Here is a 24,785-nt window from a genome sequence, read left to right on the forward strand (position 1 = left end):
CGCGAAAAGTGCAGGCCCATCTGAACTAAGCCTAAATAACATATTAAGAATTTCCAGGACACACTATAAACCTTTTGGCAAAATTTTATCAAAATCTGTTCAGGATTAGGTACTATACTTTTAAATATTCAATATCTGACGCTTAGTAAAACATATTTAATAATATGTGGGCAAAATAAAACAATGTTTTATGAATGCCACTATTTATTTTTTACTTATTTTCTACACTTTTATACAGTAACCAATAAAGATTAATCACTTTTCTTGTAAACTATTTACATGGTTAAACCATATGTTTTACATTATACTAGTTAGGGTATTATGTTATAATTCCCAGCTCCTCCATAGTATCAAGGTCGTGCATGAGCATCTGTATAGTTTGCTTGGTGCGCGGGAAATAGTCTGCAGTCTCGTCGTCTTCGAAAGATGGATCTTGAGACTCTAACTCTGCAAGAGATTAATTTTCATTTAAATAAATATTTTAGAGTCGGCAAGACAGACTTGGAGTCCTATTCTTAGTCGAAATCTACATGCACCACAACTTTTCAGTTATGTGCATTTTAAGCAATGTAATATCACTTGCTGTAACTGTGAAGAAAAATATCGTGAGGAAACCTGCACGCATAAAGGTTCTCCATAATACCCACAAAAGTATGTGCTGGCCAAGTGCAGAATAGCAGACATTCTGCACTTGGCCAGCATGGTAAGCCCTACACATTCTGAGCTGAGATAATGATGACGCAAATGAATGCCCATGGGAACTGTCGCACGGAGGACGGATGCATTTTTCAGTCTCCTACAGCGAGGATCCCTCTACGAGTTTCCACGGTTGATCTTCGACTGTAATATAGCCGGAAAAGGCACCTGGCCATCACTAAAGACGGCGCAAGACCTTACCATCGTTTTTTTTTTTCAAATAAGTATATTAGCCAAGTTTATATTCTCCTCCAACTAAGCGTAAAGCTTGTGCTAGGAGTAGGTACGACAATAGTCCAACGGGTGGGGTTTGAACCGGCGACTTTTCGAATTTCAGTCTACTCCTCTGACCGTTGAGCTATCGAGACTTTCATTGTGAAGCGTGCTTGGTGTTGATGATGATGAAGTATGACAAATCGTCATTGGTTCACTTACCAGCGACTTGTGCCTCTATAGAGTCGAGCCTGGCGTCGATGAGCGCCTGGCTTCGTTGCACGTGGCGCAGCAGGCGCTCGCGACACGCGCCGTTCTCGATGGCCGCTTCGGGCTGCGGGGCTGATACGTTACGCACTTCTTGCTCTGTAAAAATAAATAAATAAATGAAAGTTATTTCAGCTCACACAAAAAAAACGGCCAAGTGCGAGTCAGACTCGCGCACTGAGGGTTCCGTACTCCAATACTACTTATTTTTTCCAACATTTAGCACGATAAATCAAAAACTATACATAAAAATAAATAAAAATCTGTTTTAGAATGTACAGGTACAGCCCTTTCATATGATACCCCACTTGGTATAGTTATATCTTACTTTGAAAAAGATATAATCACAAATTCGCGGTTTTCAGATTTATTCCTGTACTTGGCACAAGTAAAAAATTTTTAGTGCCTGCATTATATTCTTTTCTGGATATTACAAGGACATTTACAGTACAACCAAATTAATAATGCGCATAGAAATCTTCGTCACTGTTCGGCAACGGTCGTATGATACACATGATATTGACTCCTATTTGTTTATAACAAGGTGCAAAATTCGGCGAATTCCCAGAAACACCCGAATCATTGAATCGTAAGAGCCCTAAACAATGCACTTTCATTTTGCACCTTGTTATAAACAAATAGGAGTCAATATCATGTGTATCATACGACCGTTGCCGAACAGTGACGAAGATTTCTATGCGCATTATTAATTTGGTTGTACTGTATTTGAGCATGGCAACTTTTTGTTTTAATTTGCATGGCGGCCGTATTGAAATTTTTGTTATTTGTTGTTATAGCGGCAATAAAAATACACACTCTGTAAAACTTTCAAGTTTAACTATTACGGCCCATGAGATAAAACTCGCTAGCAGACAGACAGACGGAGGATATTGCAATAGTTTCCCATTGGCACCCTTCGGGTACCCGAATGTTCAAACTATTAAATAATCATAGCTCCTTACCTTGCACAGACTTAGCTAATCTCTCCAATTCAGATGTAGTAATAGGCAGATCCAAAGTACCACCAGGACTGGCCAGAGCTGCCGTAAGATTTAGCAAGGAGTTGGATGAGTCCCTTTGACTAAACCTATCGTGGTCCAAATCATCAGTCAAAGGCGGCCGCAAGTCCAAATGTACGTCTTCGTGTTTGACAGGTAGGTTCTCTTTGCCAATGTTATTGATTATTATATTCAAGTCGGAATAGTCAGAGTTCAGTCTTTCTTGAGTGAAATTCACTTCAGCGTTCTCCCAGTCTTTTGCCCAGAGGTACAGTTTTGGATGATCCTTTTTACTGAGGAGAATAAAAAAATAACCATGACTATATTTAGTTCACAACTGAAAAATTAAAGAAAAACTAGAATCTACATGTTTATGTCGTCGATATTCTTTTACACGCACAAAATGCTTCGCTTTCAAGATCCCTTTTAAAAGAATAATGGGCACCTTCTTGGCATGCGCGTCCCGACTTAGGCCGTCATTAGATATGATCGTGGTCAAGCGTGTGCCAATAATTATTTAAAAAAAGTTTTATAAAACCCTTTCTTAAATTGCTACACTTTGGAACTCGGTATCGATTTCAACATAGAAAAGCACAACAGTTACAAAAAGGTACACTCACGTGGCAACGTAGTACTTGACTCTCAAAGCATGCAAGGCGTCCTGTATCCGCAGCAGGTTGCCCGACAATTCGTGCGACCTCCTCAGCGACTCGCAGGGCTTCGCCCCGGGCAGCAGGCCTTCGTACAATCTGTCCTGGTCGTGAAGGAAGCGCTTGGAGCGGCGCCCGCGCCTCGGGTTCAGGCATATACTGCATGTGTACTTTTCTGGAACCTGGGGAACATCAAAATATGGTCTTAGGTATTTTCGTCCCAATAAGGATGACAATAATCATATGGACTAGAAAAACAACACCACAAACTGTAAAAAAAACAATATTATAAACCGAATTTATAGACAAAATAAAGAATAATAATCCTTGGCAAAACTTTTTTTTGTAGATTAGTACTTAGGTAATTGCAACATTTGAATGCGCAAAAAATTAAAAACCAAACTCGTTAGTTGTCGTAGAACGTTGGGTACCTATTCGATTCGACAGAAGTGAAGATTTGTATGTAAAATGCGCTGCTTGATGTATGTTTTCTTTCATGTATTGTATCTCTTCAGAGGATTGTGGACAAAGCGATTGACGCGCGCTAGGGAGGCGTCAAAACTGAGGCTGAGTCACTGTTAAAACGAGACAGTGTTATACCGCTGGCATAAATCTGTCTCGTTTTAACTGAAACTTAATTCTAAACAAGTCAAAGTGCGCTCTATAGGTTACAACTTACAACCTACCTACCTATGAATTTGAAATATGGCGCTGCGGGGTTTGGGAAGTGTTTTTATAGCGTTTATTATTGTCAGATCAGCCGCAGCACGTCTCTCATTCAAGTCAGCCGCTTTGGCCGGGGCCCAGGAAGGCCTATAGATCCACAATTCCTTGTTTTCCTTATTAGAATAGAATAGATTTTTATTCAACTATAAACTTAAACTAACAACAATAAACTTTTACTTAGTTTTCCTTAGATACCTAATATTCCTTATTCGCCTGATTTTGATCGTGTATCTTCATAACAAAATAGCTATCAATTTGAATCTTGAGCTCATACATAAATCCCATAGAGAAAGAATATGGGTTTTTTCGAATCAAATTAAAATTTTCCCAAATAAATATAATTCGGACTATTACGAACATCTACTACGAACACAGCCGTTCTCAAGTGATGAATAGAATAGAATAGATTTTTATTCAAATAAACTTTTACAAGTGCTTTTGAATCGTTAAATAATTTACCACTGGTTCGGAATGCCGTTCCTACCGAGAAGAACCAGCAAAAACCCGGCGGTTGCTCTTTTCAATTGTTGAATTTACAATTACATTTCATACTATACAAGCAATTGTAGCCCCGAGCATTGCTGGAGCGAGTCAAATCCATGCTTTTTTTATCATTTACATAATCTTCGATTGTGTAATATGTTTTGCCAGGAGCATACTTTTAATGGATTTTTTAAACTTTTGTAAATACAAGTCTAATATTGACTGAAGAATTTTATTATAAAATATTACCTCAGACTCCTTCTGTATGTTGTGACAAAGCGCGTGCTGCCAGCACAGGCACAGCTCGCACTGCACCATCAGCCCGTCCTCCTCGCGGAAGCCGCAGTGGCAGTTGATGATCTCCTCCCGCCTCATGTGCTCGATCTTTATACGCTCACCGGCTACCGAGATAAATTGAAGGAGGGTTAACTAAAGCTAGGGCAGCTAAAGCAAATTTAAAGCTAGGGCTCAATGAAGCGGAACTTACAATATCTTCGGCACAAGGGACAATAAGCTTATTTCATTATAATCCATCAAAACAGACAAATCTGTAAAGTACAACGTGTAACATGTGATATGCCAAAACATGTAGGAAAAGCACATAATTGTGTAGAGTGTACATCTCCTGAGAATGCTCCGGCGTCGGAGTGCTTTTTAGAAGATTTGTGTGGTGATGGTAGAAGTGGTGCGTATTTGCTGTCTTTGGTTGCTTGTTTTTCCTGCATGTTTAGTATTGAGAGGGTGGACGGTGTGTATTGCATACTGCATATTGTATGAACCATCTATTTTGACAGATTATAGCGAATAAAGTTGTTTGTTGCTAGTGTGATACCATGTGTGTATGGACACATTCCATGGACCTCCACAAAGTAGGCGTTACTTAGCTTCTATTAAACTATCTTCGGCGTCTTGTCTGCGCAGATATTATGTCACATTATACCGTAATTCCGCTACATTTGTCCCTAGCTTAAGGCAGCGCTTCCATCAGATATGTGGGAGTGTTTAGCGAGAAATTTGTATCAAATGCACCAATGCTGCCATGAGCGATAACTTGAAATCCTCGTAATTTGCGTCTTTGTCCGCAATCCTTCGCACTTCTCCGCGAATACCTGTTTTTACGCCAATTTTTTTAACATTTTTAGCCAATTTTTGTTATGTATATTTGCCCAATTGTCAAGTTATAGTAAGTAATGCTTCATTTTCATAGCACTAGATGTTTCAATGAACTAAGTAACGAAGTATGTACCCACCTATTCTTATGGCGAGTTTCACGGATATCTCTCGCTGTGTACAGCAAGCGCTTAACATTCCTGTTGGAAATGCTGCCTATAACCCTATTTAAAATTATCAGGCAATTTTCAGGTTGCTTCATATCTTATAAAAATTCGCAACTAAAATTGCGGAATAGCGCAACTAAAATAAGGTACTTAAATAAAAATTGCCAAAAATGTTAATAATATGTGCAAAATTAAAACAAAATCCATGCAATGTCTAGACAAACGCAAATAATTTTATTGATTATATTATTTCGCATATTGAGAACTTTTATACTTTCATTGGGTTATTTTTATCAAGCAGCCATGATGATTCAAACTACAAAAACCATCATTAATAAAAGTAAAATACTGATAAATAAATAAATGACCGTTAAAATGATTAAATTATTAATTTTGCACAATAGTACTTACTCTCTGTAAACATATACGTATTAGCGCCCTTCTGCTCCTCAGCAGATTCCGAGGAAGCCGCCAGTTGATGATTCATCACTTTATCCATGGTTTTTGAATCCGGAGTTCCAGAACCGGGGAAACTAGACCTGGTTTCTACATCAGAATTCATTCCGAACCATTCGTCTTCCTCACTGGCCGGTCTCCTAGGAACAGTCGAGAAACATTTGCGTTTCTTCTCCGCCTTCTTTCCAAAAGCGTCGATCGGTTTTGTGACGGTATGCGTGGAGATTGCAGTTTCGAAGTCTTGCGGTTCCATTACTTCTATCGTAGACTCCATAGTGTCGTCATCGTAAGTAAGAGCTGGAGATTCTTCTTCAAATTCGTCAGGAATCGGCTCAGGATCTGGTCGACGGACCGGTAGTAAAACTTTAGGTCTTTTGACCGGCTTATTAGCTAATGCTTCACGAAGTTTGGGCGAATCTTGTGATCTTGGTATTGGCAGATCCGTTTTTGTCGGAGTCGCAGCCTCAACATTGACATTTATTTCAGAGGAGAACACCTTTAGCTCCGGTTTAGGCTCCTCGGCACGTTTCGGAGGTCGCGTTATTTTAATTTTCAATATTCTGGAATCCAGCTGTCTAACTGGTTCCGGTTCTGTAGGTAATGTTCTCTGCTGTGCTAAATCTAGAACTTTCGGCGTCGCTCCCAACATCTTCCTCAGTTCTCTATGGTAATGTTTTATATGCATTTGCAGTAAGGTGTTGTTTCGGAAGTTTTTAAAGCAGCCCTCGGCCGGGCACCGTAACAAGTTTTCGAGTATTTGAACTTTCAGAGAACCAACATATACTGAAAATGTGTACGAAACATAAAGGAATTAAACCATGCAGCATAGAAAATGTACAAGCTAACGATATACATAGCATTTAATTGTAAATATAATATATAGTTTACTAAAAACATACCATATCCATCTTCTAGAGCGGGATATTCCATGGGTGTAGCTTCGAATTCTGTCGAGCCTATAGATGCTTGGCCACTTGTTCCTGCCGTTGTAACCAAGGACGCCTAAAAGTTATGGAAATATTGTTCCCTTAGTTGCCATGGCAACAATAACAACTGTATAACAATACACGTGAAATTCGATATTACATCGATATTATTGTTTGTTTTGTCCAAGTAGCTAAAGAAATTTCGTCGATTTAACGGCCGAAACTCAAAATTGTTGCGGTTTTGAGTTTTGGCAAACGAATTTTATGCCAAATGTCCCGTTTTGTATGCCAACGCATTATCCATTTTATGGATACAGACGCATCCGAAAGGCTAAAAAACCCTTGATTTATTTTTTGAGATGAAATGATTTATTTGAAGTGAAATGATTTATTTACCCTTGAGATTCAACATTTTGGGGATTGAAATTCAACATTTTACAAATTCAACATTTTGAGCCTGAAGGTAAAAACCAGCGTCCAGAGCGGAACGCCACAAAATTCCTGTTTTTCATTTAAGTATTTTCATAAAATGCTAAGAAGTATTTTTTAACCTACACCGCACTGTTTGCCGAAACCGATCGGCGTGATTTTTTTCATGGTTATAGTTAAAGTTTTGGAGAGTGACACATACTATTTCGAAAAATCAAAAGGCTCCAACGGGATTAGAACTCTTTTGACAGGAATTAATAAAACATCGCGCAAACTTACATTTTGTCGTCGGAATGCAGCGATTTGCTTCTTTCTCTTCTTCTTCTTTTCTTTCCTGTCATCCTTTCTGTAAACTCGGTATTTCTTCGCCTTGGCCAGTGGGGACATGGTATTCACAGGCGTGTTGACTACCGCGTCTGAACTGCCGTCGACAGTGGTCGTGTACCAGCCCATGCGTCGGGATAGTTTGAGATGCACCCCAAAATCTAGTAACGCGTATTCGTAGGGTTTCAATTCCTCGTTCCGATTCAGTTCTAAATAATTACGCATGTCATTTTTAGTGTGGAACCGATGATTTGTTGGGCTAAAATAAGAAATTGAATGCATTAAGCCTCAACATTTTTGGGTGTCCAAAAAATCTATACCTAGACTTCCATACAATAATTATATCTCTGTCTGTCTGTTCATCCGTCTGTATGCATATAGAATAAAGGAATTGCCAAAATAAAACAACATACCTGACCAGTACCACATCCCACTTCCCGGCCGACTGGCCTAGTCTACGGCGTACCATGTGCTTTGACCAGCCTTCGGGCAATCTCTTGTCTTCAACCTACAACCAAAAATTGAGTAAAAAAGATTTATTTTAGCGTTTAAACTATCGTGAATAATATGATTATCCTTAACTCGAACTCACGTGATTATAGTACCTACGCCTGACTTCAAACCGGTCCGAAGTTTTTTACACCATCCGCATCGCCGCCTATCTTAACCATCGACCCTAACCTTCACCATCTGGAGAGAAAGCGGACTTCTTCCAGCACAGGAGCATTTGCATCAACGCGTACTCAGTACTTACTCATATGGCTCAGCCCCCCGCCCGCCCCACCAGACGGCTTAAAAGACTGAATACAGACGATACGTCATCGAGAAGTATAGCGGCTAGGAGACTCGTCCTGAACAGCGACGACTGCTCCGTCTCGTTACCTGTACACTGCGTCGCGGCAAGGCCATCTTGTTGTTGGCGTCCATCTTGGAGTCGCCCTCGATCTCGCTGACGGCGCCCACTGGCTGGCCGTCGCGCCACTTGCAGCACCACTCGCCGGGAAGCAGGAAGCTCTCCGGCATCTCGCTGGGGCGCGGAGCCGGCGAGGGTTGCTCTGTCTTGAGCAGCATCTGTTTCCTCATCTCTTCCACTTGACGTTTCATCTCCTCCAACTCACTCTTTACTTTTTCCACTTGCTTCTTGACCTAAATCATTTTTGAGTTATTTTTTAAAATTAGAACTCCTAATAATTTAACCTTAGACCTTACGTCATATCATATTAAGTGACATTTTAGATGTTTGTTGCAAAAATCGATAGCTAAGTGCCAATTTAATAGTATTTTAAGCGACATACAAAATACGACATAAATATATGAATAAACAAACTTTTTTCTCCTGCAGCAGCCTCAACTTTTTACTCTTCTTTATCTTGGACAACTTTCTCTTCGACTTTTCTTGAGGCTCCACTTTGTCAATCTTATCGACTTCGCCGGCAGCGGGGTTGACTTCTATTACTTCAATCTCTGGCTCAGGTGTCGACTCAGATTTCAGCTCTGGTTTCAATTCTGGTTTCAATGCCGGTTGCGGTTCAGGTTTTGGAGAATCGATTCGATTCTGGTGATCATCTTCGATTTTGATCAGCCCTACCTCTAGCTTGCTTATGACTTCCTTCATTTTCTCTATGTCCTCTTTCTTACTTTCGTCCGGTTTTTCGAAGTTCTCTAATTTCAGCTCCTCTTCCAAATCCTAAATTTTCAATATACACATTAAAATTTCAAGTTGTTAGGTCATCGGGAAGTTAATTTAAAAACAACTGCGTTTGTAACAAACAGAAATACAAACAGAGAGATAAAAAAGCGAGTTAGTAATGCATTTTCATCCCATTCCAATCCATGTGTTTAAAATTTCAAGTTACTATCTGACCCGGAAGTTGGTATAAAATAGATTACTTTGTTCCAAACAGACAAACCAACTAACAGAAAGACTAGAAAGCGAGTTAATATTGCATTGTCATAAAGTTCCAATATCTTTCTTTAAAATTTCGAGTCTTTAGCTTATCGGGAAGTTAGTTTAAAATCGATTGCATTTGTATCAAACAAACAGACAGAAAGCAAGTTAATAAAAACGTGTTACAATAAAATCGCACATTTAAAACAAAACTGTACCTACCCATCCAAAATCTCGATTTTTCAATATCGTAATTTGCGCTCAGCGCAAAATGACAGAGTATAGAGACACGTTGTTTTAGGATCACTTTGTTGTTTGTCTGTCTGTCTGTCGTGTCTGTCAAGAAAACCTATAGATTACTTCCCTTTGACCTAGAATAATGAAATTTGGCAGTTAGGTAGGTCTTATAGCAAGTACAATTAAAGGAAAAATCCGAAAACGGTGAATTTGTGGTTACATCACAAAAAAATCAAAATATGTTCATGAACAGATAACTATACCAAGAAGAGTATCCTATTAAAGGGCTTTACCTGTACATTCTAACACAGATTTTTATTTATTTTTATGCATAATATTTTTTGATTTATCGAGTACGGAACCCTCGGTGCGCCAGTCTGACTCGCACTTGGCCAGTTTTTTCTAACAGAATTACAACTGATACAGTTGTCAATTTGAACTGCCACTTTTTGGATAGCGGCATTTTTGTTTTCAATGTGCGATATATTAACTTCTGTGCTGGAACATCATTTATTATAAACACTTACAAGTTCCATATCTTGTGTAGATTGTGGCAAATCTAAGTCAAAGGGTATGTCAATTTCTGTGCTAGCTACTGAACTGTTGTCAACCAGATCGTCTAAAGTAATTTTATCACTTCCTTCCTGTACCTCAGATTGTTCGAGTTTAATTTCTTCTTTCACTTCGCTACTGTCAAGTGATTTTTCTGTGTCTGGTTCCGTCTTTATTTCGGGTACCGTCGGTTTTGCCGCGTCTTCTTTCGCGACGGTACCAATGATAGACGCTACAGCATCTATAAATTTTAATTATGGTGAGCACAAAAATATAAAGTCATGTTGAGGATTGTGACCTCAAATTAACGATGGTTCATTTATATAATTAATTTGAAGAAACCATGACGAATTACGACGTTACTTTAAAAATAATATGTAGTTATATTATAACACTTACCAGGAATTTCAGTTTTAACTTCAGCTTTAACTTCAGTGTTGATTTCAGTCTTGACATCTTCGACTGATTCTTCTTTAATTTTTCGCAGAAGTACTCTTGGTTTCTTTTCTTTTACAACTCGTGCAACTTTTTCTTTGGGCGGTGTTTCCTTTTTCTTTTTCTTTTGACCGATGTTAAAAATCTCTTTGATATTTAACTTTCGTTTCATTTCGCGACGTTCAGATTTAGGACCTAAATAGTCACGGGTGGGGTCAAAGAGGTGGGTATGGAATATAGGGGTAGGGGTTAGTGCATTTAGGGGTGATGCGGTGCTAGGTCCGGCCCCTGCTTGGACCGGAGAAGGGGTAGAGGGTTTCGGAGGCATGGATGTATCGACGGATAGACACTCTGAATGCTTTCCTGGATCTTTTAATTTGTACAATCGAGACGTATTGCACTTCCAGTGGAAGCCGTCGTCGAATATGACTTCGTAAACGCCTGTTGATAAAAAACAAAAATAAATAAAATATGAGTTTTATTACTTATTTCATACATTAAAGGGGTCCTAAACATAAAATAATTTTATAGTACCTAATTATAACACGGTAATAATATCGTAAATTATAGTTTTTTGCTTTTATAAATAAATAAGCGATTGATAAAACTAATTGCAATGTCAAAATGACAAACAAATTAAAATTTGACATAAGAATTTGCAATGGTGTCCTGGCCATCATGTTTTATTTTTGAAAATAGAATATTATTTTAAATTTGAAATAAGTATTTCTTTTTTTAATAGTATTATTCATGTGCAATAAAAACATTGTTTATTCGTCTTTGGCGTCTTTGGTGAATTCCAATTTTGAATTTAGTTTGAAAAATTTGCCGCTTGCGACTTGGCTCGATTGTATGCGATCAAAATAATGCACACCAATACGCACCCCGGCGCCAAGCATAAATTTTTTTAGTACAGACTGTAACGAATGCTATCACCAAATACGCGTTGACAGCATCAGACGCGCCACAGAGTTGCGGATAACATCATCAGCCGCATTTTGCAAAATTACTTTCTTGCGGCAGTTTATCATCAGCATTTATTATTTGTAATATTTAGCATGTAATAAGGTTATATCAATTAAATTATTACAAATAATTAAAAGAACTAAAATTTTATTGCATTAAGACATTTATTTAATTATAATAATTACATAATACTTCGTCATTTTAACCACAAGGCTATCACCGCTCTAATTCCAAAATGCTTACCATTGCTCAAATCATTAGCAATTGTGGCAATAAATCTACGATTGTCCCTCCATCGGGCCAAACATCTCTCTCCCACTACAAAATGTAATTTCGGTTTGTCTTCTACTTTGATCTCCTGAACTAGTTCCGCTGGTGCTGCTTGCTCTTCAGGAGGAGCCACTTCAGTGACTGCAGGTGTCAATGCTGGTGTCTCTATTGGTGTTGATGGTTTATTTATAGGTCTAAGTCTGGGACTACTTATGTTTATCCATTCATCAGGTCTGAGGAAAAACAAGATATATAAAAAACGAAAGGAAAAAATCCAACTACAATTCTGAAAAAATATATGTTCACCATCATATCAACTCATCGCCAGCCCATGCATATCCTTTTAGATTTTTATCTTTAAGAGTTCCTTACCTCAAAAGGAAAAACGAAAGCCTTATAGGATCACTTTGTTGTCTGCCTGTCCGTCAGTTTGTTGTGTCGGTCAAAAAAAACTATAGGGTACTTCCCGTTGACCTAGAATCATGAAATTTGGCAGGTAGGTCTTACAGCACAAGTAAAGGAATAAATCTGAAAACAGTGAATTTAAATGTGTAAATAATTAAAAAAAAAATTAAAATGTGTTTCAATTTTCAAAGTAAGATAACTATACCAAGTGGTGTATCATATGAAAGGGCCTTACCTGTACAATGTACATTCTAAAACAGAATATATTTATTTGTGTGCATAAAACAGAATATATTTATGCATAATAGTTTTTGATTTATCACGCAAAATGTCAGAAAAAATACCCAAGTACAGAACCCTCGGTGCGTGAGTCTGACTCGCACTTGGTCGATTTTTCTATAATATTCTAATACAAGTTAGCCCTTAACAGCTGTGATCTCACCTGATAGCAAGTGATGATGCAGTTTAAGGTGGAAGTGGGCTAACTAAATAACAGACCAACTATATTGCTATCCCCTTCATAATACACCCTGCAGAAAAGGATAGTACTAGATTTAAATCTGTCAATTTCTGTCAACAGAATTAGCCATATTAACATTCTATGGAAACATTAAAAGATATGCTTACTTGTTGGATACGTTTTCATAGTGCACCAACACTTCCATCTCATCATGATCAACTTCCACTATTTCAGCTGGGTACCACAGTTCCTCAAAATCTTTGGCTACCACCTTTGAACCCACTGACAATGCAATGCTATTATTACCTATAAAATATAATTGCACAAGTTTTAAAAACTTAGATATAAGCATTATGAAGTATAGGTATAAATCCAAACTAATATTATAAATGCAAAAATATGTCTATCTGTTTGTCTGCTAGCTTTTCACTGCCTATTCATTTATTCAATTTTGACGAAATTTGGTACAGAGTTTGCATCTGGGGCAGAACATGGGTATAGGCAGTCCTGGGAAAAAAAGAGTTCCCACAGGTTTTATAACACCCAAATTCATGAGGGCAAAGTTGCAAGATCATATACTTAGTACATGAAAAAATTCTATATCTTGGAAACTAATAATTGATGTATCGAAATAATTTATTTCACAAGTAATTTTTATTTTCAACGGTGAATAAAGAAAGCCAACATACAAAATTAGTGAACATCCTTGTTTGATGACAAATATAATAACTTGCCTGCATATACTAAATATTAATAGATTTACATCAATGCACGTGACAAGTTACACTATATATTATGTACATAGTCAAGTATTTACCTTTAGGACTCACACTCTGCTTAGCTATAGGTTTAACTTCCTTTTTTGAATCAGCTTTGTCCTCAGATACACTCAATATCATGTCCATCATTTTTGTACATAATACCACATTCTCCACTTGCTCTATAACTAAATTTTCTACATTTTCTTGCTTTTCTGTACTTTCTGGGGTTTCTGGATTTTCTGATTTCTGTTTATTATCCATTTCTGCCTTTTCTTGTGTTTCATCTTGATTCCTTTTATTTTGTATCTCAATTTCTTGTTCATCTATACATTTTTGTATAGCATCCACATTTTCTTCTTCAGATTCTTTACTGCTTGATGAAGTATTGTGTGTTTGTTCTTCAGAATTTGCTTCTGTGATTGATTCAGGGTCCATTTTGTTAGATTTTATATTCGGATTCCAAGAAAATATTGATGGTACAGCATCTAATAAAACAAACAAAATACATAATTAAAATTACTTGATTTTGTAATTTTGTACAATCTAGGAGCAAAAGTTTTTAAAATCAGAAATGCATCCATAATAAAAAGTAGCAAAACAATAATAAGTGTTTACAATTGTTAATAAATTAATTTCACCTTTTTGAATCTTAATTTTAATATTTATCTACCATACAGCATTCAAAAGATTTCTTATATAGGCCTTCTTAGATAGGCCTGCACTTGATGACAATCATGCGGAAGCAATGTTGAGAAGTCTATTTAGGTGAATGCTTGCCTAGAAAATTCCTATGCACTCTTGCCTTCAAGATACTTAGGTCTTATGTGGCAGGAAATACAGAGATATAGGAAGGACTTTCTAAACTCTAGGAGGTTGTTTCAGAAACTTACTAGTACTACTACTAGGTTTTGCTTCAACTATATATCATAAGTGTAAAAGCTGATATTCAGTGTCAAAGATCTTAATGAAAATATTCATAACTTTTAATGCAACAAATAGCAGGGACTTATATTTTTGTCACCATATCTATTCAATTCTATATTCGATGTGATTAAAATTAGATGTGATAAATGATTTCACTTGTACAGTTGACTCCCAGTAATCCGACAAGTGTTATGCAGGGCAGTGTCAGACTATCGAATTTGTCGGATTATAGAGTACTGCCTAAGACCCTCTATAGTCCGGTTTTTTTTAACAAAAGAGTACCTTGTAATCCGACAAATTACAAATCCAATGATAAGATTCTATATGTCATACATACTCTGAAGTACAAAACATACTTCACTATGAATGTCAAAAGTAAATTCAATAATAACAGACATGTCGGATTACAGGGGGTGCCAGATTAGACAGGGGCCGGATTACCGGGGGTCCACTGTATTTACATAAAAAATATTATTATAGGTTTATATCTGCTATGACATTCATCTGCTTCTATAACTACTTATAAATGATCCACAAACAATTCACAACATACAGAAAAAAGCTTTGTTCAGAAAGTAGATAATTAATCAAAGTGCAAAACCAATGTTAATGGCAGTGATTATAAATAAATATGAACGCAAGATAAATTTACATGTACAAAATGAGAACTAAGTAGTTCTATTATAAAAAAAAATCAATCATAGCCAGAACTAAACATTCATACATTACAAATACCTGACTTCAGGACATATTTTGAGTCCTGGTACACTTTAAAATCACTTTTACAAAAGTGGCGAGAGCACACATATGTAGAATTATCAATGTTATCATAAGTCTGGCGTGTGGCAGACAACCAGTTCTCACGTATTCCGGTGTCTTTAGGATACTTGTGGTAAGTCACACCAATATCTTCAGGGCTTGATAACGTAGAACTACAATTCGCTATAGAACATTTTTTTACAGCCATCCTATTTTATTTATAAAAGTTGTTAGCCAAACACAGTATTGATAGTATTAGTACACATTCTCATTTTGGTTTGTTTGTTCACCACATACTTTCAATTTTTTTCTACAGGTTAAAAGATTTGGTTCTATTTAATGAAACTCACCTGCATTCTAAGCAAAGCTACAGGTTAGCACAGGCTATTCCTATTACTTTTGCTTCACTTTTTTAAGCCTCTATTATATTTAATAAAGTATGATGATGAAATACACTACACAAAAACTCTTTATATTTGCTTGGTTTATGAGGTTTCATAGTTATCACTTCAGTACTGCATAAGTGTAAGTACTGTTTTGTCTAATTCGATTAGCCAAAGCTGGAAATGAAAAAAAATATTGAATACAAGGAAGCTGAGTAAAAATACAAAAAACGCAAATCGCAATAACACAATCAGTCGCTTTTGATCAAAGAGACAAGACTCAAGAGTAATTTTTTTTTTTTTTAATTTCTTTTACGGCCCTGGCCTTTCTGAAAAAAGTTCAGTAGAATACCAATAGAATACCTATCCTAATATAATCCTACTCAGACCTATAATATGTAATCACTACCAAAGCGTAGGTATATAAACACTATACTCACTATGTGCTTTTGATCTTTGATCTGTTTTTTTTGATCCACAATTTTTTTTTAATTAACTGGTTTTAGGGCTCTGGGCAATGGGTTTAATCCACAATTCCACAGACCAGAAGCACTAGATATGAACTCTACTCGTATATGTGCCAGGAGCACAGAACAGTAATGCGGAGGTTTTATAATTTCCATGAAACCTGTATATTATTATACTCTTTGCAGGAAACTAATAAGTACTACGTAATACGTTATATTACTTACCTTCCTACTTATTAGCTGTTCCATGATAATAAAAACTAACTTTTGTCTATGGACTTGATGACGTTAAAGAAAGTTGATGTTTTTTTTCTATTGGTTTTAAAACGTACCTACAAGATTATGATTTTTCATTTTATTTTCTTTGTTGTAGGTAAATGGTAAAGTAGAAAGAAAAGTTATCTTTATCGTTATCTAAATTCGTACCTACTAAATGTGATGTAAATTACAATCAGAAAAAATGGATCTAGCTAAATCTCTATTTAGCTCACGCGATCATGTGGGATATGTAGGGCGTGAAGAACATGAACGTAAAATCAGTGCAGCACTAGCAGACGACGATCCGGAAGATATTATTGATGCCATTCGGGGCATGAACGTCGCTGACGAACTACTACCAGCGCCTGGGGGACCTTTTTCTGCTCTCACAGCAAGTATGGTGCCTCAGGATATTATGGCAAAACTTGCACAGCCAGAATCCGAAGGACATGGCGGTGGGCTCCCCGACTATAGATTTGATGAGTTTGGTTTCTGTGTGGACGAAGAAGACGGCCCCGAACAAAGCTCCAACAAGTTACTAGCAAACGTATTTGTGGAAGATGACCAACACCGTCTCCAGTGGGAATTCTACAGCAAGGAAATAAATTTTTCGGAAAATGAGAATAAATTAGAGAAAACTGATAAACTCCAGAGAATGGTTAAGGACGGTGTTCCCCACTCATTACGGCCTCAAGTCTGGATGCATTTATGTGGTGCTAATAAAAAACGAGCTTCCACAGAAATTACTTATCATGAAATTGTAAGAGCGTCTAGTGATGACGGATTAGTCACTAGCAAACAAATAGAGAAAGATTTAGTTCAGATATTACCTAATAATGTGTGTTTCTCACATCCAACAAGCACAGGAGTGCCACGACTGCGGAGAATTCTTCGAGCATTAGCTTGGTTGTATCCTGATATTGGTTATTGTCAAGGTACAGGCATGATTGCAGCATCTCTTCTGTTGCTTATGGAGGAAGAAGAAGCATTTTGGATAATGTGTACCACTGTAGAAGATCTCTTGCCCGCATCATATTACTCTTCCACATTGATTGGCATACAAGCAGATCAAAAAGTCCTCAGAAGCTTAATCTCCACATACTTACCAGGAATTGATCAAGTATTGAATGCACATGACATAGAGCTTTCTCTCATTACAATGCACTGGTTCCTTACTTTGTATGCAAATATTGTTCACATGAAAATACTGCTTAGGATTTGGGATCTCTTCTTTTTAGATGGCTCGATTGTACTTTTCAAAGCCACATTAGCAATGTTGAAAATAAAAGAGAACAGGTTCACTGAGATATCAAATTCTGCTCAGATTTTTAACACTTTGTCGGATATACCAGGTGAAATTGATGATGTTGATCTTTTAATAAAAACCATAGATGAAGTCTGCGGTGACACTTTAAGTCCAGCTTTGATTGAAACTCACAGGAGAAGACACTTGGCCTATTTAATGGCTGATCAAGGTGCACTAGTAGGGAATCCAAATGCAGTGCCCAATCTGCCAAAACAACAATTGCAAAGACGTCAGATAAAGAGAACCAAATCAGTTATTCAGACAATATTGTTTGGAGATGATACAAATAATGAAGATGCTGTTTCTAAGAATGTAAAGCAAACTGAGATTCTTGTTGATCTCCGGGAGGCAATCCTGCAAGTGGCGCGTCATTTTCTTGCCCTCGAACCTCAACTAGCATCTGATGTTCAACTAACTGCAGATTACACAATGCAGAGTCATGCAGCTGATAGAGAAAGGTATGTAAATGTCTCCAGAAGCAAAAGACGCAGGGCTAAAGCACTACTAGACTTTGAAAGGAGGGATGGTGATGAACTGGGATTTAGAAAAAATGATGTCATAGAAGTGATCAGTTCGAGAGATGAACATTGTTGGATTGGCGAGTTAAATGGCCTAAGAGGCTGGTTCCCTGCACGATTTGTGAAACTATTAGATGAAAAAGGAGTTAAGTATAGCAGAGCCGGTGATGATTCTGTTACGGAGAAAGCAGCTCATTTAGTAAGGGGAGTCCTAGCTCCTGCATTTAAAAGGGTTCTACTACATGGTATTAAAAAACCTAGTTTCTTAGATGGGCCATGTCATCCATGGCTATTTATAGAGGAAGCATCTTCAAGAGAGGTAGAAAAAGACTTCAATTCGGTGTATAGCCGTTTGGTTCTCTGCAAAACCTACCGCTTAGATGAAGACGGCAAAGTACTCACACCAGAAGAATTGCTTTATAGATGTGTCCAAGCAATTAACTTGTCACATGACAATGCCCATGCTCAGATGGATGTCAAGTTACGCACATTAATATGTATGGGTCTGAATGAAGAAGCGTTACATTTATGGTTGGAGGTGCTATGCTCATGTGTTGACGTTGTACAGAAATGGTATCATCCCTGGTCATTTATCAACTCCCCAGGATGGGTGCAGATTAAATGTGAACTCAGAATTCTGTCTCAGTTTGGATTTAATTTGAACCCTGATTGGGAGCTGCCTTTGAAGAAAGACACCCAAAACCAACCACTAAAAGAGGGTGTTAGAGATATGTTGGTGAAACATCACTTATTCTCTTGGGACCTGTAGACTATAACATTCCAAAGATAGCTTATTTAAAAAAAAAAAGCAGAATAGCTAGATTATAATATTTATTTTAATAGTTGCTCTTTGTAAAATTTACTAAAAGTTTTCTCAATTCTCAACATACTATAAGTAAAAAGTACCTAAATTTTAAAATTAGCAGCTAAACTTTATTGTGTGTTGTAGAGCTGTTGTATACATGTATGTCGGCGGTACCGACTTTTTAGCTGTCAATACTTTGCTCACTGAGCATTACGTCATCTCCCCACTGTCGTCGTTGGACTATAAAATCAGACACGCTGTGCGTAGCGAGGCATTATTCGTCCGGTTGTTGCCGAGGACACTTCTCAGTAGGAATAGTCTGTCGTACTGTAGGTTTTAGAGTAGTGGTTACCTAAAGTGGTTCTGTTGGTTAAACGAGTTGTTATTGTGGTGGTTAGGTTAGATGGTTGGTTTGGGACCGGTGTAAGGGGTGGAGGAGCCGGTCTAGGTAGGTTAGGTTAGGTTTACCTAGTTACGCTGGTAGTTGTGACATGCAGTAAACGGAAGTATTGTCCTTAACACGTCTGAAGATCGCCTAGTGATCAAAGTAGACCCTAAGGATCTTCACCTGCCTTCATCAATTCTTAAACAATCCTCGGCTCGATCCGACATCAGAAGTGGGATGAACCGTGGAGCCTCTTCAGCTCCACCTAACCACATCGAAGAAAATAGCTGGCTTGTTGCAAGGTCGAGCCAAAACTCTTGGAGATACGTGAATCAATTACCAAAGCTTGGAATATCTGGAAACGAGTGGTTAATGGTGACAAAGACAAGGACATCTGATTCAAGTCCAGGAGGTGAAAGCTACAGGTAATCTGCACTTTTTCAAAATCTTAATATTGCCGCTTTGTGTGTGTGACGTAAGTTGACGACAGGGGCCTCCTTACTTTTGTGTTTTGTGACGTTTGTGTGTGTGACGTAAGTTGAGGACAGGGGCCTCCTTACTTCTGTGTTTTGTGACGTTTGTGTGTGTGACGTAAGTTGAGGACAGGGGCCTCCTTACTTCTGTGTTTTGTAAGTTGAGGACAGGGGCCTCCTTACTTTTGTGTTTTGTGTCGTAAGTTGAGGACAGGGGCCTCCTTACTTTTGTGTTTTGTGACGTAAGTTGAGGACAGGGGCCTCCTTACTTTTGTGTTTTGTGACGTAAGTTGAGGACAGGGGCCTCCTTACTTTCACTATTAGTCGTGTCCAACGAGGATGAGGGCTTCCGTGCGTAATCTGTTTCGTACAACGGTACTGTGTTCTTTTTTTTTTTCTTTGGCAGGTCGAGGGCGACCTGTGGTCAGAATGGCCATGTCGGCGCTGATTTACGAAGGCGAGCACGAACGCGCACGAGCAATGTCGGACAATCCATGAATCAGGGACGGTGGGGACGGACCGGTCACCAGCTAGCTCCCGAGGACGGTCGCGCGTCAGAATGGCCGTGACGCGACGATGTTAAAAGAGTTTTACTGTCATAGACACCGCACAGTTACAGTTAACCACATACCCTTAACAACAACCAAAAAAAAAAAAAAAATTTTTTTGTTTTTAAGTTCAGTTAGATGCCAAGAAATTAATTACTCAGTTAGACGCCACCGAGTTTCTTGCTGGTTCTTCTCGCTAGGTTGTGGCATTCCGAACCAGTGGTAAATTCGTTTTGAATAATGATTGATTAAGAGTTGCAATAACAATTGCGCTCTAATCATATGAACTGTAGTTTAGAATCGGTTCAACTAACTTTCGCGTCGCGACATGTCAGTAGATGAGTTCTTGTAATTAGGTTTTGGTTCTTCTCGCAGTGTTAGCCTATTTTTTAGACAGATGATCAGTTGAAAGTGATTTCTTAACCTAGGTTGGTTGTGTCAACTTCCTAAGTGTTGAGATGTGATGAATTAGCCAAGCCAAAGAGCCCTAGAAAAAGCCGTGATGGTCAGAATCATAACCAATAGCATTGTACGTTAATTATTGTAATGTTTCTGGTTTACGGAGGTTTACTGACTGAGGGGACGCTGATGTCCGGTCCACTAGTGTTGAGTGGTTGAGGGGACATTGATGTCCAGGTTTAGAATGAGAAAGATGTTCATTGACAGTTAACTGCTAGTCAGGATAGACGAGCGGTATAGTGACTTTGTGGTTATGGTTTTGTCCTCACATGCTTTGTGACATTTAGCGTACGAGGACGTACGCAGGTCAGAATGGCCGTGTCGGCGGTACCGACTTTTTAGCTGTCAATACTTTGCTCACTGAGCATTACGTCATCTCCCCACTGTCGTCGTTGGACTATAAAATCAGACACGCTGTGCGTAGCGAGGCATTATTCGTCCGGTTGTTGCCGAGGACACTTCTCAGTAGGAATAGTCTGTCGTACTGTAGGTTTTAGAGTAGTGGTTACCTAAAGTGGTTCTGTTGGTTAAACGAGTTGTTATTGTGGTGGTTAGGTTAGATGGTTGGTTTGGGACCGGTGTAAGGGGTGGAGGAGCCGGTCTAGGTAGGTTAGGTTAGGTTTACCTAGTTACGCTGGTAGTTGTGACATGCAGTAAACGGAAGTATTGTCCTTAACACGTCTGAAGATCGCCTAGTGATCAAAGTAGACCCTAAGGATCTTCACCTGCCTTCATCAATTCTTAAACAATCCTCGGCTCGATCCGACATGTACTTATTTTATGTTGCATAGCTTGCTTTATTTTAAGATAATAATGTAAGCTTCATTTCTTTTAGCTGTAAATAGGTATTTCATTTTAAAATAATTATTTTTTTTATTTATTCATGAAATAAATGAAATTGAAATAAATGAAATAATCATCATTTTAAAATATTAGAAATTTGGTTTACTATTGTTACTATTGTTATTTTGATATTATTTAGATCCTACATATTTGGTAGACTTATTTTTTCAGTGTATTGTGACTTTCGTAAGTGCTTTTATAAGTCTGAAACGAAGAATAAATAAATACAAATACAAATACAAAATTATATCTGTATAAATAGTAGCTAATTTTGTAAATGTCCTAATTGATGCATATTTCTTGATGGGTATGTTGAAACTTGAATGTTTGTTGAATGTTGTTATTAAATTATAATTCATTTATAAAATAGTATTATTTACTAAGATGAGCTTTCTATTTAATTTATTAGCTTTGTTTTATTATGAAGTAAGTAATTTAATTTGGGTAAATCTCTGTTATTTAAAAAATAAAATAATTAAACAGATATATTGTAGTAATAATATTATTCCATTCCTGATTGATGATGACAATTTTTTAGCTGTTATAAAATTGATTTTGTAGGTTTTCTTTAAATATTCCTTGGACGTGCACACCTACTTTGAACTTTGACCTTACATTTGACCCATTGCATAGGTTTGAAATGTAAATTATTGGAGCCGCTTCATGCTTGTGGCAAACACCATCGAGTACGTTTTATACGACGTGGTGTGGCCTTGCAGCCATTAAGGTCGGATGACAAGCGGCAAGCCGCAAACACCCTCTCTTGTCCCGTTCACTATCAGTTCAAGTAAAATTAGATAAAACTTACTCGATTTCCAACATATTCCCTAAAATTGAGGAGATTTTTATTGCTGGTAGCCTTTGTTCTACAACTACGCTCCCCTATCAAGTGCCAAAAAATCCTTGTGGCCGTATATTTGCAATTCTGTATGTACAATATTTTGTTTTTTTTTTTTTTTTTGTTGAATAAAGTCAGTGTTCTATTTGGTTCTATCGTCTTATTATGTATCACCTCTTGCCAATATTTTTGTTTGCTACTAGCGTGGGGCGCTTCCATTATGATTATGGCAAGGGTATGCGCCTTAAGAGTGCGGCCTGAACCACAGCATCAAATTATTGAAAATAATAAAAAAAAATGTGTAGACCATAGAGATATGTCAAATCTGTCAAATTGACAACTGACACTTTAATAGGCCTCTTTCTCTCTTCAATTTTTGAAGTCAAACGTGCTTGTTCTCTACGAGCTAAGGCCATTTGGCGACTTGCACTAAAAATATATAAAAATGACTTCAAAGGCTGAATTAGCTTGTGTATACTCGGCTCTCATCCTCGTTGATGATGATGTCGCCGTTACTGTAAGTACACATTTCATGTTCACGAATCTAACCTCAAACCGAACTTACTTTCATGTCGAGCTTCGAATATATCTATGAATATATCCATTTCCATCTCAAAAACTGTTATCTATCTAATGAAATAAGTAATGGTGATCAGTTTCTGGAACACAGAAGTCGTCAATTTATTTGCTATTTCGATCTAAAGCGTTGATGAACATGAGTATTTTAATGTTTACAGGGTGAGAAGATCTCTACCATCTTGAAGGCCGCAAATGTGGACGTGGAGCCATACTGGCCCGGTCTGTTCGCGAAGGCGTTAGAAGGCATCAATGTTCGCGATCTGATCACGAACATTGGCTCGGGTGTAGGAGCGGCGCCCGCTGGAGGCGCTCCCGCCGCCGCCGCCGCGGCTGCTGCTCCCGCCGCTGAAGCAGCCAAGGAGGAAAAGAAAGAAGAAGAACCTGAGGAATCTGATGATGACATGGGCTTCGGTATGTAACAAAACTTTAAATTTATATTTTCAAAACTCTTTTATGTATCTTTAATCAGATGAGAAATATTTTAGTCTGTCCATATAGTGATCGTAAAAATTATAAGTTTGACGTGTGTATCTGTATCTGTCTATGGCATCTAGCTCCTAAACGAATGAACCGATTTTAATTTAGTATCTTTGTTTGTAAGGTGGCTCGAGTGTTCTTAGCTATAATCTAAGAAAATCGGTTCAGCCGTTTGAAAGTTACCAGCTCTTTTCTAGATTATTTAGAGCTTTTTGTGTCAGGGGTTTTTAAATTTTGAGTTATGATACAGTGTAATGTAAGAGGCATAAGCTCTTTTATACAGATTGGATCACTTGTTTTACATGCACTTCAGTTCCATTCCAAGCAAATGAGTCCTTGAGAATCCACAATAGCCATTCATCTGTCAGTCAGATAGCCATTTTTCTGTCAGTTATGTTTGGCTACGTTTTGCAGTATATTGTGCCATGTGTATAAAAGATATTGATTTGATTAACTTGTCTCACCTCAATGAAGTTATTATAAGTTATAGCCTTATAATACTTGTTAGATTATGGTTAAGCCTTACTGCCTAAGATATCACAACACATAACTGACCACCCATACCTTTAAAAACATACAATGTACTTAGGATCTTAATCTAATAACTACAGTGTGCAAAGGCGGTCTTATTGAGATTTGTTACAATAAAAATAGCTGAAAAACTATAATTTAGGTCCTTTCAATGATGTCTAAGTATGTATTAGCTTCAGAAAACTAATGATCGACAAAAATTTTACTGAGATCGACTACCTAAACTATTTCAAAATCACTGTAATGAAATAATCTAATTCTTTGTATTTGCTTGTTTCAGGTCTTTTCGACTAAAAAGCTTTTTATAAAAGCTTTGGTATTCCATTGTAAGCTTTATGAAGCTTCTTTAGTTGTAAGGAAACTGAAAATATAAAAAACCACATAAAAACTTGTCTTTTTTTAATCACCTCAATCTTAGGCTGGCCATATGCAATCAAGTTTACAGTGGACTGTGGAAGCAAGGAACGTCCAGTCAACTGATAGACATGCACAGTCGAGCCTGCTGGACACTGCTGCAAACTAGAAGATAAACTTGATGGTGTATGGCCAGCATTTGATTAATAACATGTACGACATAAGATCTACCCACTGCATAGAATAGATTTTATTTTGATATTAATATTTAGATTTATTGCATAGAGTAGAATTTCATTATTATAATATTTAATATATACACCACTGACCTGTATTAAAATCGAAGAGAGTATAACACCCGTATTCACAAACGTTATTATGAGGTCTCATAGTGTCCTGGAATGCACAGTGTCCGTTCCACCAATCAGTTGACTGTATCACATCAATTTACAATGATCT

The 24,785-nt window shown here is 37.6% G+C and overlaps 3 protein-coding genes across 9 annotated transcripts; 2 read left to right on the forward strand and 1 right to left on the reverse strand.

Annotated features, from left to right (window-relative positions):
* Positions 1–186: 186 nt before the first annotated feature.
* Positions 187–15,763, reverse strand: LOC123864633 (PHD finger protein 20-like). Of its 6 annotated transcripts, none has more exons than XM_045905226.1 (18): positions 15,453–15,763; positions 15,079–15,275; positions 13,476–13,904; positions 12,826–12,964; positions 11,767–12,026; positions 10,522–10,998; positions 10,098–10,363; positions 8,773–9,132; positions 8,328–8,591; positions 7,859–7,953; positions 7,401–7,704; positions 6,666–6,768; positions 5,722–6,549; positions 4,283–4,434; positions 2,795–3,006; positions 2,139–2,467; positions 1,132–1,275; positions 187–447 (listed from the first exon to the last, which is right to left on the reverse strand). In XM_045905226.1, exons 3-18 carry the CDS (start codon positions 13,852–13,854, stop codon positions 320–322), a joined length of 4,440 nt encoding a protein of 1,479 aa, XP_045761182.1. In that variant the 5' UTR covers positions 13,855–13,904; positions 15,079–15,275; positions 15,453–15,763; the 3' UTR covers positions 187–319. The 6 variants fall into 6 exon arrangements, with proteins under 6 accessions (XP_045761182.1, XP_045761181.1, XP_045761179.1 ...); XM_045905225.1 differs by having other exon boundaries at positions 15,079–15,285; XM_045905223.1 differs by having other exon boundaries at positions 10,221–10,363; positions 15,079–15,311.
* Positions 15,764–16,238: 475 nt separating this feature from the next.
* LOC123864639 (small G protein signaling modulator 3 homolog) lies at positions 16,239–23,955 on the forward strand. Of its 2 annotated transcripts, XR_006795821.1 has the most exons (2): positions 16,239–18,875; positions 23,916–23,955. XR_006795821.1 is itself a non-coding variant. In XM_045905242.1 (1 exon), the coding sequence occupies exon 1, from the start codon at positions 16,413–16,415 to the stop codon at positions 18,801–18,803; it is 2,391 nt and encodes a 796-aa protein (XP_045761198.1). In that variant the 5' UTR covers positions 16,239–16,412; the 3' UTR covers positions 18,804–18,909. The 2 variants fall into 2 exon arrangements, 1 of the variants encoding a protein (XP_045761198.1); XM_045905242.1 differs by lacking the exon at positions 23,916–23,955 and having other exon boundaries at positions 16,239–18,909.
* On the forward strand, positions 22,733–24,399 carry LOC123864685 (60S acidic ribosomal protein P1). Its single transcript, XM_045905310.1, has 3 exons — positions 22,733–22,902; positions 23,123–23,375; positions 24,253–24,399. Exons 1-3 carry the CDS (start codon positions 22,831–22,833, stop codon positions 24,264–24,266), a joined length of 339 nt encoding a protein of 112 aa, XP_045761266.1. The 5' UTR covers positions 22,733–22,830; the 3' UTR covers positions 24,267–24,399.
* Positions 24,400–24,785: the final 386 nt, after the last annotated feature.

This window comes from Maniola jurtina, chromosome 4 (assembly GCF_905333055.1).
Source record: "Maniola jurtina chromosome 4, ilManJurt1.1, whole genome shotgun sequence".
NCBI lineage: Eukaryota > Metazoa > Arthropoda > Insecta > Lepidoptera > Nymphalidae > Maniola > Maniola jurtina.

Excerpts from the sequence above, each read along its gene's own strand:
- LOC123864639 (XM_045905242.1), top strand. The coding sequence starts at position 16,413 with ATGGATCTAGCTAAATCTCTATTTAGCTCACGCGATCATGTGGGATAT.
- LOC123864633 (XM_045905222.1), bottom strand. The coding sequence starts at position 15,310 with ATGGCTGTAAAAAAATGTTCTATAGCGAATTGTAGTTCTACGTTATCA. Across the intron at positions 9,133-10,097 it reads CTACACAAGATATGGAACTT|GATTTGGAAGAGGAGCTGAA; the intron begins GTAAGTGTTTAT and ends TTGAAAATTTAG. Across the intron at positions 4,435-5,721 it reads TACGTATATGTTTACAGAGA|CCGGTGAGCGTATAAAGATC; the intron begins GTAAGTACTATT and ends TTATCTCGGTAG.
- LOC123864685 (XM_045905310.1), top strand. The coding sequence starts at position 22,831 with ATGACTTCAAAGGCTGAATTAGCTTGTGTATACTCGGCTCTCATCCTC. Across the intron at positions 22,903-23,122 it reads ATGATGATGTCGCCGTTACT|GGTGAGAAGATCTCTACCAT; the intron begins GTAAGTACACAT and ends TAATGTTTACAG.